The sequence below is a fragment of the Sinocyclocheilus grahami genome, unplaced genomic scaffold (genome assembly GCF_001515645.1).
Source record: "Sinocyclocheilus grahami isolate Dianchi unplaced genomic scaffold, SAMN03320097.WGS_v1.1 scaffold1353.1, whole genome shotgun sequence".
Taxonomy (NCBI): Eukaryota; Metazoa; Chordata; class Actinopteri; order Cypriniformes; family Cyprinidae; genus Sinocyclocheilus; species Sinocyclocheilus grahami.
In genome coordinates this window covers 11,264-30,869 of record NW_015506532.1, presented here as the reverse complement: position 1 = coordinate 30,869, position 19,606 = coordinate 11,264, and the positions used below count along the sequence as shown (strand labels likewise).

Below are 19,606 nucleotides of genomic sequence, written 5' to 3'. Positions count from 1 at the left end.
CTCTTTCCTAAAATAAATATACAAAAATATTTGTTATAATTACACCAGCTGTGGAAGACGATCTGCATTCAGCCTAATTTGAATTAACTATGCCAATTACCTTGTACTGTTGGACATGTTTAAAATGCAATTCAGCTGAAAGCAATCCAAAGGTTTTATCTGCTTTTAAACAAATAAATGCAAAATAAATGAATAAACTTTGTTCAGCTAAATCTTTCTCGTCCAGTCAGTGTCATGTGTTCTTGTCTCCTTACGGCTACTTCCTTCTGTTTCCGCCGCCGTTAGCTAGAATCATCACCAGTCGCATGAAGATGTTGAGCGTGTCCATGTAAATGCCCATACATCTGGAAGAGCAGGAGCAGCGATGTTAACAGACGCCAGTCATACTGTGTGTTTAAATGATAGAACGATTGAATTAAACGAAACACATTACAAATGCACAAAGCCGACTTTTAAATCTAAAATAAAGTCATGTGAAGTAATACAAACGTTTGCCCACAGAGAACACTTACGCATTAATGGGGTCATATTTCTGAACGCCGTAAAGAGGGTGTGTCTCGGCACGCTTGATGACTTTCTGTGTGTCATACAGCAGAAACATGCTGAACAGGACCAGACCTCCATAAACCGCCACCGAGTACAGACCGGCCCCGAATGCAGAGGTGGGGGGCAGAAACATGGAGCCTGCAGAGAGGAGAGAGCAGAAGAAACTCCTGTGAAGTCTGTAGGATTAAACAGCCACACAGTCTGCGGCGGACTGTAAATGCATCTCACCCAGAGACGAGGCGAACACCACGCCGAAGCCCACGGCCAGCGGGCCGCCCAAGCTCAGGAACTTCTCGCTCGGCGCACACATGGCCACCGTCGACAGACCGCCCACGATTCCTGCGGTGTACCAGGCTGCTCGAACCATCAGCGGGCCACCCAGCAGAGTTAAGGGAGCGATGACGGCTCCCATCACACCTGCACACGACGTCATGAGCACCAGAGAAACATTAGCAGTGCTAAACTAACCCAGCAGAAGCACAAACGCAGACTGCAGTGCCCTCTGGAGGTCAGTTAAAGCAGTGAAAGCACTTTACCTGCGTGTAGAGCCCAGGCCAGGTGTTTCGGCATCGGACTGTGTTCGTACGAGATCGACCTCACCAGCATCCCGGCGCCAATCATAGCAGCGAACGTGGCGCCAATAGCCTGCGGATCGTTCATAAGGTTGTCACAGCATTAAACATCAATGTGAATATTAAACTACAAGCTGGATCATTACTATAATCACTATACGGTAGTACGCTATACAGTATATCATTTCTATCTGCCTTACAGTACGTTTTGTTGATTTGTTGTTATGAAGAGTGTATGTAAAAGGCGATGAATAAAAAGCAGTATGATCTCTAGCGTACCAGCCAGGAGCCCCTCATCACGAGTCCCATGAGCGCCGGTGTCCTGCTGACCGCGACGGCCGAGAGCGCCGTCAGACCCACGCTGCCCGCGAAATACATGTATGTAGAGTGGATCCTGTCCTTCACATACTGCGGCCAGATCCTGCAAACACAGCTTCAGTCTGCATCAAGCACAAAGTGTTCCTGACATGACTTCAGATGACTGAATATCTGCAATACAAGCGTGTATGTTGACAGTCAGTCGCTTTCAATCCAGCTCACGGTCGAGCTGATCCTAACAGATCCCATGAATCACATTACCGTACCACGAAGCTGTTAAACGGTAAAGCGAGAAGTGAAACGTGTCGGCCTTCCTCTAGTTCCTTGACCTGAACTCTGGGATGTTAACTCAACAGAAACTTCGGAAGAGATAGAAATTCACTGCTTTGCAGTCGATCAGACTGATCTGATTAAACCGGTTATCACTGAGATTACAAAACAAAAGTCGTATGCCGTCTGCAAATCAGACAAGAGCCGCTGAATCAACGACTAGTTCATTCTTAACAATCGGATCACAGGTGAATCTAATTTCTTTTGTGCTGCTGGCATAATCAGAACCTTTATTTCATTTAAAGTGTTTGATGTAAAGGTGATTCTTACACTGCTTTCTCGATGGCTCCCATCTCGTTGGACATGCCTAATCCGTAATAACACAAAGCTCCGAGTCCAACAGCGGCGCCTCCAGCGAGGACGATCCGGCCCATGCTGTCGACTGCAGAGGACAGAATCACACACACACGTCATCGGTCTCATGGGGAGTCTTTTAAAAGGGGCCATACATAATATCTTTTACTTAGAGTTTGAAGCTTTAGAGACTCAAACATGGATTTGTTACATAACGTTCAGACCTGGCACTATCATCCGTCGCAGGTGATCCGATCACAAGCACCACATACAGCTGAGAACAGCGTCTAGAACATTTTGGACTAATTACTTTCAACAAAGTTAAGACTAATATTTTCCCTCCACAATCCAAAGACACACAGAGCAGCTGCGAGTCTGAACGTGTGTGTTTGTCCTGATCCGTCCAGAGTTTCCTGGACAAGAGGTTTGTTAAATGGATGGATGGACCAACATTTTTGACAAGAACAAAGTGTCTGGCAGTCATTTGCCATCTTGATTTTATCACAGCGGAGTGATCGCATCACCGAAACGGAGCCAGAAACAAGAATTTGACAGAAATAAATAAACGTGGAGAAAACTCTTTATAAAAGGACATGTTAACAGAATTCACTTTTAATTGCGGTGTCTGTAGCAGGTTGAAACGCTGCCTCCTGAACTTGCTCTCTGGAAGTCTTGCTCCGGCGGAATCCCAGTCTAGTCCTGGTGGAATAACCCTGATTGAAAACAACAAAATACAACAGAACATAAACAAAACACACAGTACTGCGCTCGACACGCACAGCAGTCCAGCAGTCCAGCAGGTGCAGTGCGGCTCTTCTGAGGGTACCTGCTGCGGTCTGATCAGGGCTGGACTGGACTTCATCAGGCCCCCAGGAGCCGGACTCAGGGCCGAGCGGAGCCCCAGCGCAGGGCCGCTCCGCAGACACGACAGGCGTGAGACCCACATCACTGACCGCTTCTGTGTAGAAACAGTGCAGCATTGCGTGAAGCGGAGTGAACAAGAGAAGAGGAAGATTTTACGCCACTAACTTACAAACTCATGAACAAGCAGAGGATGTTCAGTACTACGAACGTTTCATTTGCCTAAAAATGAGTCCAGCGAGACGCAGAATAATCCCGTAAACATTTACACTTCACCTGTTGTAAAATATTATACTTAGAAGTAAAACTCACCCGTTGGTTTGTTAACTAATTTCAGCTTTGCGATGCTTCTTCTCCCCTGACGCAACACAGCACACACCTTCCTGAAGGTTCCGGGGTGTGACGTCACACTCCGGCGACAGCCACGCAATGCACTATGGGTCTTGAAGTTTGGACTTCAGCTTGGGAACGCGTTCTACGTTTGGTAACTTTTTTAGAATTCGCTTTCGTTTATTCTATTTTTTTTTATGATTAGTCACAAACTAGAAAAAGACTAAATAAACAAAGTAATGGTCGGCTACTGTCAAGACTGAACAATAATACATTTGAAATGATTTATAAATACTCAATTTTATAACAATTGTCTTTGTTTTGATCGTTCACGAACAAAAGCAAACAGCCATATCATTACAACAATTTACAAAGTATTTGTAAAATGTATATTCTATTCAGATCTAAATAACATGTTTTAAAAGAGACTATTGGGCTAAATATAACTTAATTAAATAAAACATAGTACTTAAACGTCATATAATATTTTAAAAAATTAAACCTTTTTGAGCCTTCTACAATGTGAATGATATTGCATTATTCTAATAAACAGTATTGAGTAAATGAGTCTGTTATGTGCAGGAGAAAAGGCTGTGGTAGCTGGTTATATCATCTATATATTATGTCTGTCTGTCTAATATACCTTGGAGCGCTATAGCACTGACAGTCAACAACGAGAGAGCTTCCATCAAGGAGTGGAGAGGACAAAAGAGGTCTTTAATGTTCAGATTACCTGTAGGAAGACATTACAGATAAAACATTGAGTTGACATTGGTAGTTGCTTTAAACAATAGAAACATTAAGAAAAACAAGTTTCTCTACAGATCCTAATTTTACTGGAACTGATTCTGTTTGAGAGTACGGGTGTAACGGTACACAAATATGGCGGTTCGGTATGATTTCGGTACATGTGGGGAGACTAAACTTAAAAAAAAAAAATAAACAGTGGTTTACTGAACAAGTTGCTCTTTCTTTAAATACATTCAGTTAGTTCACATTTTCTTAGTGATGATTAAAATAAAAAATTCCCCCTACCTCAGCTTATGCTTAAACCTATAGGAAGCCTTTTAACATAAGGTTACAATTAGGCCTAACAAATGTAACCCAAACTTAATTTAAATAGAACAAAAAAAATAAATAAAATTAGGCTATTTATTCAAATATATTCAATTACACACTGGCTGTTTGTTAGAAAACACTCTTTCTGTTGATTCCAGACATACCTTACTCCTCCTTTTTCTCCCTCTCTCTCATTCTTATATACACAACGCATTCTCTCTGAATCCCCCCTTCTGTATCCATCTCTCTCTCGATATTATGTTTTAAATATGTCTTACTTATATGCGAGGTATGCATGCTTAAATGTATACATTAGCTTCTCTTGATTTAAAGGCCCCAATAAGGACATGAATGTTAGGACTACAAGGGTAAAGGAGTTCGTGATGAAACCATGAAGACAGTTCAGCATTCTTCGCAAAAGTCTATTCCTAATATGTCCATGTTTTTCTGTACATGTGGCTCTTTTATATAAACATGTTCTTGGCCAAAGATCCTACGTGTATGTTATTCATATCCTCATTGGTTAAGAGGATGAAACTCCCCTCGACATATGCCTATATAATATCTGTATTTCTATGAATAAATTGAAGTATTGAGGATACATTTGACTGCGTTTTCTTACTTCCCGGCCGTCTATCTACACTTTAAAGTAACTGAGAATTCTTCAAGGTGGCAAAGAGAATTTACTGAGGGACCAAATTGTTATTCTTTATTAACACTGTCATAATAGGTTTCACAACAGATTAATTTAAACATACAATAAATAAGACTAATGGCCTCTGGCTTGCTTAGTTGGGGACACTTCATTTCCAGCGTTATCGTTGACATGATTACAAAGATATTATTTAAACTGAACTGAGCTGGATGTTGACATCACTGAATTCAATGATGAACTGTCTTTAACTGAAAAATTAGTGTTTACTATTGTCATTTTGCATTATTGACACTATTTTCCTAATTAATGCGGTTCAGTTGCTTTGTCACAATCTGTATTGTTAAAAGCGCTATATAAATAAAGGTGACTTGACTTGACTAACAGGTTTGTGAGGCGTGAGATGTTCAGTCACTGTAAGACTAGTAGTACAGAGGAAGGAATAATCGGGTTCCCTCGCCCTCCGCTCTGCCATTTACACTGCACAAGTCTGTGGCACGTCACTGAATTCAATGATGAACTGTCTTTAACTGAAAAATGAGTGTTTACTATTGTCATTTTGCATTATTGACACTATTTTCCTAATTAATGCTGTTCAGTTGCTTTGTCACAATCTGTATTGTTAAAAGCGCTATATAAATAAAGGTGACTTGACTTGACTTGACTAACAGGTTTGTGAGGCGTGAGATGTTCAGTCACTGTAAGACTAGTAGTACAGAGGAAGGAATAATCGGGTTCCCTCGCTCTCCGCTCTGCCAAGGAGTGGAGAGGACAAAAGAGGTCTTTAATGTTCAGATTACCTGTAGGAAGACATTACAGATAAAACATTGAGTTGACATTGGTAGTTGCTTTAAACAATAGAAACATTAAGAAAAACAAGTTTCTCTACAGATCCTAATTTTACTGGAACTGATTCTGTTTGAGAGTACGGGTGTAACGGTACACAAATATGGCGGTTCGGTATGATTTCGGTACATGTGGGGAGACTAAACTTAAAAAAAAAAAATAAACAGTGGTTTACTGAACAAGTTGCTCTTTCTTTAAATACATTCAGTTATAGTTCACATTTTCTTAGTGATGATTAAAATAAAAAATTCCCCCTACCTCAGCTTATGCTTAAACCTATAGGAAGCCTTTTAACATAAGGTTACAATTAGGCCTAACAAATGTAACCCAAACTTAATTTAAATAGAACAAAATAAATAAATAAAATTAGGCTATTTATTCAAATATATTCAATTACACACTGGCTGTTTGTTAGAAAACACTCTTTCTGTTGGTTAAACATACTGTACATTAAGTAATTAAGACTAACAGGTTTAGTAAAATGTAATGAGTATATCATGGTGTAATATTTCGCAAAATGCTCCTCTCTAGACTTCATTTCTCTAGTGAACTAACGAGCTGTGGACACTGACGACTTGCTGAGGTAAATTAAATGCTACGTGACTTTTATTTCCACGCTGTTTTGTTGATGTCTTTCCGCAGTTGACACACTGATTGAACAATTACATGAGGCATGAGATGTTCAGTCATGTTTATTCGTGGCAAATCTAGTAGTACAGAGGAAGGATTGATCGCGTTCCCTCGCTCTCCGCTCTGCCATTTACACTGCACAAGTCTGTGGCACGTTACGGCTCGACACAGAACCAGAGCTGATCACGGCCGCTCTAGTCAATGCTTGTGTTGGGTTTATACCAGCACGTTTCTGAACCATCCCAGAAGCGGCTCTCCAAGGCGTTTATACAGCGATCTGTCAAAACACCAAATACAAAAAAACCTGTATTTTGTTCGGTACACATGCGTACCGAACCAAAAGACCCGTACCGAAACGGTTCAGTACGAATATGTGTACCGTTACACCCCTAAAGTGAAAGTATTGCGTTGCTCATGTTAGGCTTGACTGAGACTTCGATTCGACCAGAGGACAGAGTGTGGCTACAGCTGGAATAAGGTCAGCTTTGAGACAATCAATAGTATCAATCAGACAAAAATCTAAACATGCTGAGACATAACAGACATGCTGAGTGTGTTAACTCAAACATACAGTCACAAGAGGTAAATAAACAAACGAGCAGTTATCAATGCAGCCATGAATGAACCATCTCTGAAACTCTTTAGTGTGCACATCGTCAGATGGATCTAAATTTCTGTCAGTAAGTTTGGGGGCACCCCATCTATCTGATATCTGAGCTTAGGTTAGGTAAAATCTATTGGAGGACTCTTAACTTGCCAGGTGTTGGTAAGAGCTCCTTTGGCACGGTCAGATGTTTTTAATACCAGACTTAAGCGACTGTTGACCATTTGAGATGACATTTTAAAATGGACATTTTCTGCATATGATGTTATAGCATAAAAACACATTTACTCATCAATTCCAGTTTGTACAGTTCACCACAACATTGAGAATGTTGAATATCAAGGGTTTAACAAAAATAAAATAGCACTTTACTCAGATTAATCACATGCACAGCAATGCTTTGAAACTTCGACCAGAGGACAGAGTGTGGCTACAGCTGGAATAAGGTCAGCTTTGAGACAATCAATAGTATCAATCAGACAAAAATCTAAACATGCTGAGACATAACAGACATGCTGAGTGTGTTAACTCAAACATAGTCACAAGAGGTAAATAAACAAACGAGCAGTTATCAATGCAGCCATGAATGAACCATCTCTGAAACTCTTTAGTGTGCACATTGTTAGATGGATCTAAATTTCTGTCAGTAAGTTTGGGGCGCCCCATCTATCTGATATCTGAGCTTAGGTTAGGTAAAATCTATTGGAGGACTCTTAACTTGCCAGGTGTTGGTAAGAGCTCCTTTGGCACGGTCAGATGTTTTTAATACCAGACTTAAGCGACTGTTGACCATTTGAGATGACATTTTAAAATGGACATTTTCTGCATATGTTATAGCATAACTTGCATAAAAACACATTTACTCATCAATTCCAGTTTGTACAGTTCACCACAACATTGAGAATGTTGAATATCAAGGGTTTAACAAAAATAAAATAGCACTTTACTCAGATTAATCACATGCACAGCAATGCTTTGAAACCACTGCATTTGGTAAGCATCCACAATTTAAACCATTATGTTTCAACACTGCTCAGAAGCAAATAAATACACAAATAAATCTATACAAGCATAGGTGGGTGAATTTCTGGCTATTACTCACCCATTTCCAACAATGACGAAGCATTTGAAACTGCAATTAGCTATTAATCCTCAAACGCACGGACCATTTGTGAACAAAAATAAACAAGTTCCTTCAGAATGTGCCAGCATTGAGTCCTAACTGAAATTGATAAATAAATAAACAATAGTGAATCTGAAACAGTTATGGAAATATACATTCACAATACATGCTGAATACTCTCCTCTGAGATGGTTTCTCTTCATGCAGCTCTTTACATCTGTGTCACACACTCAAACTGCACATGCAGACAAAAACTCAGCTGCTTATAGCTTTCTAGAAACCCTTAGACCTTGATTAGCTGGTTCAGGTGTGTTTGATTAGGGTTGGAGCTGAACTCTGCACGACTGAACCACCCCATGTGTTAGATGTTTTAGTACCATTAAAATCACAGTTATATAAGCAAGGTAGTGATGTTACTTATGACACTGAAGCTTCTAAGCGTGTATCGAGTACGCAGCGCAATTTCTCACAAAGCTCTGTGCAGGAGCGCGTATTGTTTTCAGAGAATCACATGATCAACGAAAAATTAAACCTCACTTTCTTTCCAATCATGTGCGCATGTCGGAATGTTCCCCCCAGATCTTACTTTACTTTACATAAGTTTTCATTCAGACTTATTCAATTAAATACCCAGTTATACAAGTAATATGAAGAATAAAAATTATTTCAGAAAAAAAACTAAATATTTGCCATATGCAGTGCATATATTTGTGCATTATTCTTCTATTTCATTGTTTCTATTTTTATATATTCAAATAGAAAATAGTTATTTGAAATAGCCTAGTAAAAATATTTCAAAATGTTACTGCTTTCCTGTACTTTGGATCAAATAAATGCAGGCTTGATGAACAATCTTACTGTTCAAAAACTGTTGACTGGCAGTGTATAGTCAACTTTCCAGCCTGCAGTCCATATCTTTCACCCATAGAAAACATTTGGGGCATCATAAAGAGGAAGATGCGACAAAGACCTAAGACAGTTGAGCAACTAGAAGCCTGTATTAGACAAGAATGGGACAACATTCCTATTCCTAAACTTGAGCAACTTGTCTCCTCAGTCCCCAGACGTTTGCAGACTGTTATAAAAAGAAGAGGGGATGCCACACAGTGGTAAACATGGCCTTGTCCCAAATTTTTTGAGATGTGTTGATGCCATGAAATTTTAAAATCAACGTATTTTTCCCTTAAAATTATACATTTTCTCAGTTTAAACATTTGATATGTCATCTGTTGTATTCTGAATGAAATTTGAAACTTCCACATTGCATTGTTTTTATTCACAATTTGGAATTGTTTGGAATTGGGATTTTTTGGAATTGGGTTTGTACTACAAACACTTTTCACATAAGGCAGAATAGTTTCAATACTGTAATAAATGCTATGTCAGTTAGCACTGCATTGTTCATATACTTTATTTATTACCTGGAGATGACTTGACAAACCCCAATAAACCATATATTGTTGCAATCGTATGTTTAATGTCTTCGTTTCCAAACGTTTCTGTTTTCTGTGAAAACTGTTTTCATACAGCGATAGCTGGACGCTTTTGTCCATATTAGGGATTTCCTGGTATGACTTTCTGTGTGAGAGCACCCTCCGGCTTCGAGTATGAATGAAACATACACTACACGGAGTGTTTAGCGCTCTGTGATCAGTGTTGGGAGTAACGCATTACAAAAGTAATATTACAGTAGTATATTACTTTTTGCTGTAACGCAGTAATATAACGCATTACTAATAAAATTTGGTTAATATTATTACTCGTTACAATCTCAGTAACGCACGTTACAACATTTTCACTCAAAATTAAGTGGTGAATTTATTTGCCAACATCGCAAAACAGCACCAGACAATAAATTCCGCGGGTAAAATACTTTGTCTTTTTCCTGTTGCTGTAATTCGATGGTTGAGATGACTGAGACGGTTCTACATTTGTGAGATGGGCATACTGCGGGGTCGGAGAAGAGAGAGAATGCGGCGGAATTTGTGGAAAGCGCGTTAAGTACAAAAGCATGGTTTACATAGTAAATAATAGTTTAGCATTCAAATACATCGCAAATATAGAAACATGGATTTGTGCCGAATGATAGAGGTAGACTGCGTGAGAACAAAGACATTTGCTTTCAATTAATTAGTTTTGGCTTGTTTAGTAATTTACATTTTTCATTCTTGTTTTGTTCTGAATATGCTACAGTTAAATATAAAGGATCTGTTGTGGAGTGAGGAGAACTAAAATAGCCTATAGACTTGCTATTGTGTTTATTGCTTGTTCATTAGGGCCTATAACATTCCACTTCATTTACCGCTATTATTTCTGAATGTAATTGCGGTTTGTGCTTGAAAGTGAAAGTAACTCAAAAGTAGTGTAACGCATTACAATTCAGAGACAGTAATATTGTAATGTAACTAATTACTTTCAAACGGCAGTAATGAGTAATATATAATGTATTACATTTTGGAAGTAACTTGCCCAACACTGTCCGTGATGTTCATCTCGCCTTATTCTGGGTCCGAATAAAACATCAGATCATGCACAGACTATCCTGTCTCTTTGAATTTAAATCTATATTTATTCACACCGGCTCTTGAAAACCTCTATGCGAACACACTTGCCTGAAAAAGTGCGGGGGACGAATTTACGTGCTATTAAAAGTGGGTGGGACACGTCCCCCGCGTAATCTACGCCCCTGATTCTAACCCACCAACGCTTTTAAATATAGCCTTTGGTATATGAAACCAAACTGAATTAGGCTGTGTTAAATAAGCTTTAATTCAGTTCAGTTTAAGTACTCGAATGATTGATTCAAATTCAGTGGCTTTCAGACCTCCAGTTTTAATATAATGAGTTTTATTTTTCCATATAAAATTAAACATTATAGAGATAACCTTTTTGATCAGTTGAGGAGAAACATAAAGAGAAAAGCATGGATAAATTAGTTTAGATATGCCAGTGAGTGAGTGTGTGTGAGGAATGTGACACGAGTGTGAGATGATCAGATGAAGCACAGCTTTCAGGCCTTTTACATGATGATAATCAATGATCATTTGACCAGCAGTCTAAATAAGACCATGAATAATGCAGACACGTCGTGAAGATCTCCTGTAGATTTGTATTTTGATTATTACATGCATGTAGATAATTATCACCTACAAATGAGAATTAAAACAGAAAATGGGAACATTTTAGAATCGGTTTTATGGTGCAGCTTACAGTTAGTTTAGGTTTTGGTTAGATGACTAGAGATGAAAGCGTAACAGAGACTGCGTGGGAAAATGAGCGTTCACACGGCCAAATACATAAACTGATTTGATCAGAGTTTTAGTAGTGATATAAAGGTTTTCTGAGTCTAATTTGTGGCTCTTGTTAACAGTGCAAGACAGAACTTGCCTCCTAACCACCATCTGCTAGCCGGACAGCTTCTCTTCCAGCTGTGTAATTATCCCACACAAGCCACTCTTACAGGGTCACAAATATCCCTGCTTTAGACTGGAGGACTGGTTATCTAGTGTTCCTGAAGGTGAGAGTCTGGAATATTTTAGTGGCTTTGAAAGTTTGCTCATCTATTATGATCCCGGGTCATAAATCCCAATGACATACTGATTATACATAATTTAAATATACACATGCTACTGTACTGTGTATGTGTGATGCTGTACTTTTGTGTTGCTGTGCCAATGTCTGTTTTTTCTCTTTCACAAATATGTTTTTGAAATGAAGCCTTTAAACTGCTTCTTCATGAGAGAAAGTGACTCTCCGTGATCCTCCGTGACTGCTTTTGATCTCGGCTCAGAAATGTTCGTAAAGCTCTCTGGCAGTCATCATTCAAACTGGAATCTTACAGAATCACATTTATTTCTCCAAATAACAGACTACAGAGGATTTACTCTGTCTGAACCTATAAGTGTTGAGTCAATGTGTCTGGGATGATCCTGTGATCTCTGCTGCCAAACATGTTTTTTTCACCAGTATAATTGCAAATTTACTCCATTTATGCACAGACACATAACATATAAAGACTTGTTAGACTATCTGGATAATTGGTATGTCAACAACTGCGTGCATAGAAGAATAAAGATCCAACTCAAACTGTAGAGGTGTAATCAGTCGATTTCGCATCCAGCTGTATTGTGGCTTTAAGGCAACAGTTGCATCACATTTGCTGTTTCGTGTAATGAATGTTTGTTGTTCTGTGTCTGTTTGCAGTTTCAGCAACACATTTCAGCAGTTTCTGTGAGAAATCCTTTGTTTGCATGTGAAATACATTGTCTTTATATTTTATTGGAGTTTTTAGCTTTTAATTTAAACCCTACCCAGCATCCTCTGCTGTGGTGTCAGTATTGCACATGATTCACAGCAAGTGATAATTAATGGTGTTTACTAAAACAAAAGTCACTAATTATTACTACTACTTTGTCTTCTGCTTCCAGAGCAAACTTTAGTAAGTCTTCTCGCAGCATGTTGTGCTCTGAATATATCTCAAATTATGCACAGTAAATAACTGCCTATAAACAGCATAGAAATGCAGCTGAATTCTCTCAGATGATCTTAGCAGCTCCATATGAACAGCCTGCCGATCACTGCACAGATACACTACACTCACAGAACACGTCAGAATCCACTTATCATGCATTGATTTTTCTCTTTCCCTTCATCGAGAGATTTATTCAGAACATTTATGAAAACCAAACTTTTGTAAAGCATGACCCATTGTCTTTTATACTGATAATGAGTTCAAACAGATGCCATTAATACAGGTAATGAGTGGAGGACAGAGGAGCCTCTTAAATAAGAAGTTACAGGTCTGTGAGAGCCAGAAATCTTGCTTGTTTGTAGGTGACCAAATACTTATTTTACCGAGGACTTTACCAATTAATTCTTTAAAAATCCTACAATGTGATTTTCTGGATTTTTTTTCTCATTTTGTCTCTCATAGTTGAGGTATACCTATGATGAAAATTACAGGCCTCTCTCATCTTTTTAAGTGGGAGAACTTGCACAATTGGTGGCTGACTAAATACTTTTTTGCCCCACTGTATTACATTTGACAATGCTATTAATAATCTAAAACATTTAAATTAATGCTACTATGCTCCTATGTATCTTACAGTCACATGAGACGTAAGAATAATTACCCACAGAAACTACTGTCAGCACGCGTAAGCAAAACACCGACTGTCCATGACTGCCACGAGACTGGCTCTCACTAGGTTGAATTAATGATTACGCACATGCTATAACATGGGAAATACTTTTGATTCAGATTATGTGTTTGTGGGTATGAAGTGAAGAGTGTATAGAGGAATAAATCAAGATCAGCGTGATATAACTGTGTTTCTCATGGCTCATGTGTCACGTGTGTGTTTTATTTCAGAGTCCAATCAGAGGAAAAAGATGAAGGAATGATCTGAGAGTGAATCACCTGCTGAACACGATCACACACAAGAATGCGCATTAAATATACAATTTCTGTCATCTTTATTGTGGCTCTGGTCATCATAGAAAAGGAAAACAACATTATTTCACAGTAGGTTCTTTTCTCACTCTTCTCTGTATGTGTGACTCATGTGTGTTCAGTTTGGTGATGCAGTGGAGTATTACACTAAATTAAATAACAGTCAGAAAACATTCAAATCAAAGCTTGTCTGGTGTGTTGGTGTCTATGTGTTATTCATTTTGCTGTATACAAATGACTGTTCATGGAGAAATTCCTTCTTTGAGAAGAGATGAGACATAAAAAAACTCATTTACTTACTTAAAACTCGCATCATTTACTTGCCCTCATGTTGTTCCAAACCTATATGACTTACTTCATCTGTGGACATTTTGAAGATGGTTGGGAACCAAACAAATTTGAAAAAAAAAAATATTTTTCTTCGTGTGCTTTGCAGAAGAAGGAAAGCCGTACACATTTGGAAGGACATGAGGGATAATGAATGATGACAGAATGGTCATTTTTGGGTGAAATTACCCTTTAGCACTAATAGCTTTATCCATCCTGTGTGTAACTGTCGTACCGTTCATGCTTTCTGTCTTTTTCAGGGTGTCTGATAAACTGACCCCAAAACTGACCCCGCTGCTGCTGCTTAGCGCTTCTCTCTTGTCTGCTGCGCAACACAATATCTCGACTGACATCTCGTCTCATCAACACGTGAATCCTCATCTGGAAAACTCGACTCGGTCCATCCAGCAGTCTGCAGCCGGAGGACGGAAACACATCCTTCTGCTGGCCACGACTCGCACCGGCTCCTCGTTCGTTGGAGAGTTCTTCAACCAGCAGGGCTCCAATATGTTTTACCTGTTTGAGCCGCTGTGGCACGTGGAGCGCATGTTAACCATTGAGACCGGCGGGACTAACGCCTCGGTTGCAGGGCCGGCGTATCGAGACGTGCTGCGTCAGCTGCTCCTGTGTGACTTCTCGCTGCTGGAGAGCTTCATCGAGCCGCCGCCGCAGGATCATGTGACCGCTGCGCTCTTCCGCCGCGAGTCTAGCCAGTCGCTGTGCGAAGATCCCGTCTGCACGCCATTTGTTAGGAAAGTATTTGAGCGTTACCACTGCCGTGTGCGGCGCTGTGGTCCACTCAACCTGACGCTGGCCTCTCAGTCCTGCATGCAGAAGCAGCACCGCGTGATTAAGTCCGTCCGTGTGCGGCAGCTGGAGACGCTACAGCCGCTGGCCGAGGATCCCAGACTCGACATGACCTTCATCCAGCTGGTCAGAGATCCTCGCGCCGTCCTCGCCTCGCGCATGGTGGCCTTCTCCAGCAAGTACAACGTCTGGAAGCGGTGGGCCGTGGATGGAGACATTCCGGTGGACGAGGATGAAGTGAGGAAGCTCAAAGGAAACTGCGACAACATCCGCACATCTGCTGAGATCGGACTGAAGCAGCCGCCGTGGCTCCGCGAACGCTACATGCTAGTGCGCTACGAGGACATCGCGCGATTCCCCATGCGCAAAGCTGCAGAGATGTATGACTTTATAGGCATTCCCTTCACTGCAAAAGTGGAAGAGTGGATCTTAAAAAATACCCAGGCATCAAAGGAGGTCAGTGGAGTTTATTCCACCCAGAAGAACTCCTCGGAGCAGGTGGAGAAGTGGAGGTTCAGCATTCCCTTCAAACTGGTGCAGCTGGTGCAGAAAGTGTGCGGCCCCACTATGACTCTGTTTGGATACAAGTTTGCAGAGAACAAAGACATGCTGACTGATAAATCAGTAAGTTTGATTGAGGAGAGAACATTTTTATGATTCTACACATACTTCATGAAGAAGAATGATGAGATTCATGAAGTAATATGTGACATGATCGAAACATTAGCTGGAAAAGGAACTACTTTAATACCTTCTAAAGCAGTATTGAACAATGAAATATTATTTTATTTTTTGATAAATGGCCAGTAAGTTCATTTGACAAGTAGAAAAGATAATCAAGTTGAAGTGAGGAATTGCATTGGGACTTAGCAAGTGTCTGAAGTCTTTTTGACTGTATATACTGTACTGTATGTGTGTTTGTTTAGGGAGAAACGAGTTGCTTCTGTATGTTCAGATATTCTTACTGCAGCTGGATTGCAGAACTCTATGAACCATATCAAAAGAGGATTTAAACACTCAAAAAACAAAAAAACATTTTCATAGATTTAATATATTGTCTTATTTGACAAGGGCTCTTTGTTAGAAAAAAGTGAAAATTAATAATTTCATAATTATATTCATATTCCAGTTTGTTATGAAGAACCCATAGTCTCTTGTAATACATTATTTAAAATTTCCCTGAAGGGATTAATAAAGTTTTACTTAACCTAAAATTCATTATGTGTTTTCTGTGTTCTAAAGATTTATCAATCAAATAATAAACAGGTTCTTTAGTTACTGTACTTTGAGTGATAGCTAAGGTCTAAACATAATAAATACATATAAGCTGTAGAACATGTGACTGATGGCCGTTCTGTAGGAGCAGATTTCACATGGGCCTGTGAAAAGAGCGGAAATGAACAAAGATCTCTTTCAGAGCTGTTGCTAAAGAATCCATGAATCCACATGTGAAGGATGGGTTTTCTGAGTTTTTAAGTCTCATCTAAATCTGTGAGCACCAATTAGTGTCTACAGTCCAGGAATACACATAAACCTCAGTGATGGCCCAGAAACACTTAGTAGTACAGCATTTCTCTAACCAAATGTTTGTCATTTATGTGTGCTTTCTGTGTTTCATTCTCGTGGGTCAAGTCCACACCATGTGCTAGCACTTAGCATTGTCCTGCCTTCGAGGAGGAAGAACCTGCTTACTGTAGCAGCTTCTAATCAGCTGTTGCTTTTATTACTGTGCCGTCTGCTATTTAGAGCGCCAGTGAAACTCCAACATGCTCATTTACGCAGAACCCCTCCTGTATGTGGTGCAGAGTGATTTACTCAAACTGACCTCACCCTCCCACCCACACGCAGCTCGAGATTCATTCGCTCACCTACGTCCAGCGCTTGAGCTCAGTGTGCACAGATACGCAAGCTTAGGTGCAACATACACAATCTCAACGTTTGCTTTATGACCTACAGCCTATGTGACAAAATATGAGCATCTTGCATCAAGGAATTTATAGCACAAGGACTTTTTAAGCTTTGTGAGGTCTGAAGGAACTGCGTGGTTTGTGTGGGCTGTGTGACGAGGGTGGAGCATGTGTATATGGTCAAAGCAAATATAGAAGAGCCCAACCGCTTTCCACAGTCTCAGAGGCCCCTTTTTTCCTTGCAAGTAAAATCAGGCCATTAAGCTCCACCCTGCAAACAGACCACCACATCAGATAATGAGAGAGCCGTAGTATAAACCTCTTTGAGAAGATTAGTGCACTAAAGAACGGCTAAATTAACTGCGTTTGTTCAGGTCAAAAATATTATTTAACATCACTGAATAAGCTTATTTACATTAGGTTATACCAACAAGACTAATTTTTATGGGTTAAATCGGGTAGAAATAGCTAACAATTGTCGTAAAATATATAAAACACTTGCTGAATTATTGACTCGGATCATAATGATTTTAATTTCATCTATGCTCAGGCAGAAATAAAGAGAATGACAGCTTGGTTTGTGCTCGATGGGAATGTCTCAGAGTACTCGCATCCTTGTGAGACGTGTAGAAAAGCCTGACTCATTCACGAAAGACAGTATAAGTCAGATAATTAATAACCAATATGCTCTGCTTTAAAAGCAGTATAGAAGGAAGTACAGATGCAATCCAGATCAAATCATGTTGTACTGATAAGAACAATCGTAAGAACTACAGTCCATTTTTACTCATCTCATTCCCGTATTTGTCCTCAGCTGTACAGTACATGTCCTCAAAGCACAGGACTGGCCGGGTCTGAGAATCAAACCGTCACAGAGAGAAAATAGCCACACGTACCTGAGCTCAACTGTGACTATATAAACAACACCACTCATGCACCTGGTTTTATTGTTTTTTTTCTTTTGCAGGCTAAAACAACCTCCTCATAACGTTTTAACCAAAAGGATCAAAAGCAGTCAAAGGCAGTGGCGTGGGTCAGACTGTAAGAAAAGTCTTTTATGCATCAACATAATTTTGTTCTGTTTGTAATTGCAGTTGTGTTTACCTCCTCTCAGACATCTCAAGGCATTTTTATGGCTGCCTCCTTTTCACTTTAAGTGGCTTTGCTGTTTTTTCCTCTGTCACAAACTCACAGACTTGCTGTTTGTCTTTATGCTCAGAATAGATTTTGCTGCAAACAGTTCACATTCTTTGTGTGTGTGGCAAAGGCCACTGCCGCTGGTTGGTGTGTTAGTGGGGACTTCATGCCCACAGTCAGTGAACAGACCAGATATTGTTTGAATAACTTATTTTAGTGAAAATGGAAGCAAAAAGATTTTTTGAAACACAGGAAAAACACATCTGTCACACCCCTGTGGACTGTCGATTATGGTTTCTCCGTCTGTGTCCTTATTTGGTTGTTCCTGTTCCCATTATTAGTTAATCACCTCATTGTGTTCACCTGTCTGCCCCTCATTATCTGCCCTATAAGTTCCTGTCTCTTGTATCCTAGTGTTGTCAGTTATTGTGAATGTTACCCTATGCGTGTGCTCCTACCCTCTCGTGTAATCATTAAAGTGTTCTGGTATCCTTCATCCTCGTCTTCCTGCCTGTTCCCTGGCACAGCCAACGTGACAGAATAACTGACCCGAAAAACGAGATGACAACGGCTGAAGACAGGCTTTGGTGTCTGCGGCAGGGTGGTCGGGATTTGGAGAGGTATGTAGAGGAGTTCCTAGAGCTCTCTCAGCAGGTGAGCTGGTTGGATTCTGTCCTCGGGGTCTGTTTTCGGCTGGGGCTGGATGATGACGTCATCAGCGGTGCGGTTCCCACGTATAGCTTTCCCCTGATCGAGCTGGTTAATCAGGTCCTGTATCTGAATGGCGTTAATATGGAGGTAGAAGAAGTTGGTCTTCCTGAGTCGAGTCTAGTCACAGCTGATAGTCATGAGTCTAGTCAGATCTCAGCTGATCATCCAGAGTCACGTCACATGACGTCTGGTTGCTCTAAATCCTGTCACTTCCTGTCTGTTGCACCCAGATCTAGGACTGTTCGGCTGTATCCCAGACTGGCTTCCAGCGTGGAGGACCCACCGCTGGTGTCGGCACGGGCAGCTGGCATCCCGAAACCAGCGCTCTCTAGCCCGCCAGCCTCTGTCACGAATCCAGTCCCTCCCAAAAACCACCCTGCGGCACCAGCTCACCCCTCACCCGGACCCTCCACATACCCATCCAAAGGTTCCGGTAACCCATCTCATCCCAGCACCGTCTCTGTCCTCAGCCCAGAAGTGCGGGCTGTTCCCGAGTTAGGCCCCGGAAGGGCTCCTGTTCCCGAGTTAAGCCCACGGAGGGCTCCTGATCCCCAGGTAAACCCAGGAAGGGCTCCTGATCCCGAGTTAAGCCCACGGAGGGCTCCTGATCCCCAGGTAAACCCAGGAAGGGCTCCTGATCCCGAGTTAAGCCCACGGAGGGCTCCTGTTCCCGAGGTAAGCCCCAGAAGGGCTCCTGTTCCCGAGTTAAGCCCACGGAGGGCTCCTGTTCCCGAGGTAAGCCCCAGAAGGGCTCCTGTTCCCGAGTTAAGCCCAGGAGGGGCTCCTGTTCCCGAGTTAAGCCCAGGAGGGGCTCCTGTTCCCGAGTTAAGCCCAGGAGGGGCTCCTGTTCCCGAGTTACCCAGGAAGGGCTCCTGTGCCCGAGTTAAGCCCACGGAGGGCTCCTGATCCCCAGGTAAACCCAGGAAGGGCCCCTGATCCCCAGTCAAGCCCAGGAAGGGCTCCGGTTCCCGAGTTAAGCCCAGGAAGGGCTCCTGATCCCGAGTTAAGCCCACGGAGGGCCCCTGATCCCCAGTTAAGCCCAGAAAGGGCTCCGGATCCCCAGGCAAGCCCAGGAAGGGCTCCTGATCCCCAGGCACGCC

The 19,606-nt window shown here is 41.1% G+C and overlaps 2 protein-coding genes and 1 long non-coding RNA gene across 3 annotated transcripts; 1 reads left to right on the top strand and 2 right to left on the bottom strand.

Annotated features, from left to right (window-relative positions):
- Positions 1-6: 6 nt before the first annotated feature.
- LOC107569514 (growth hormone-inducible transmembrane protein-like) lies at positions 7-3,349 on the bottom strand. The gene is made up of 9 exons (XM_016255618.1): positions 3,234-3,349; positions 2,887-3,018; positions 2,671-2,773; positions 2,037-2,148; positions 1,398-1,539; positions 1,083-1,191; positions 775-963; positions 513-684; positions 7-344 (listed from the first exon to the last, which is right to left on the bottom strand). Exons 2-9 carry the CDS (start codon positions 3,004-3,006, stop codon positions 257-259), a joined length of 1,035 nt encoding a protein of 344 aa, XP_016111104.1. The 5' UTR covers positions 3,007-3,018; positions 3,234-3,349; the 3' UTR covers positions 7-256.
- A 3,968-nt stretch (positions 3,350-7,317) lies between these two features.
- LOC107569515 (uncharacterized) lies at positions 7,318-8,395 on the bottom strand. Its single transcript, XR_001606904.1, has 3 exons — positions 8,145-8,395; positions 7,754-7,824; positions 7,318-7,329 (listed from the first exon to the last, which is right to left on the bottom strand). It is a non-coding gene; the product is annotated as an uncharacterized lncRNA (long non-coding RNA).
- Positions 8,396-11,540: 3,145 nt separating this feature from the next.
- LOC107569510 (carbohydrate sulfotransferase 3-like) lies at positions 11,541-15,596 on the top strand. The gene is made up of 3 exons (XM_016255614.1): positions 11,541-11,682; positions 13,537-13,689; positions 14,205-15,596. Exons 2-3 carry the CDS (start codon positions 13,610-13,612, stop codon positions 15,406-15,408), a joined length of 1,284 nt encoding a protein of 427 aa, XP_016111100.1. The 5' UTR covers positions 11,541-11,682; positions 13,537-13,609; the 3' UTR covers positions 15,409-15,596.
- Positions 15,597-19,606: the final 4,010 nt, after the last annotated feature.

Bases quoted from the DNA above. Each gene is read 5' to 3' on its own strand.
- LOC107569514 (XM_016255618.1), bottom strand. From the start codon at position 3,006: ATGTGGGTCTCACGCCTGTCGTGTCTGCGGAGCGGCCCTGCGCTGGGG. The intron at 2,774-2,886 runs GTACCCTCAGAA...GTTTTCAATCAG, and splicing joins CCCTGATCAGACCGCAGCAG to GGTTATTCCACCAGGACTAG. The intron at 345-512 runs GTAAGTGTTCTC...CTGCTCTTCCAG, and splicing joins AAATATGACCCCATTAATGC to ATGTATGGGCATTTACATGG.
- LOC107569510 (XM_016255614.1), top strand. From the start codon at position 13,610: ATGCGCATTAAATATACAATTTCTGTCATCTTTATTGTGGCTCTGGTC. The intron at 13,690-14,204 runs GTAGGTTCTTTT...TGTCTTTTTCAG, and splicing joins GAAAACAACATTATTTCACA to GGTGTCTGATAAACTGACCC.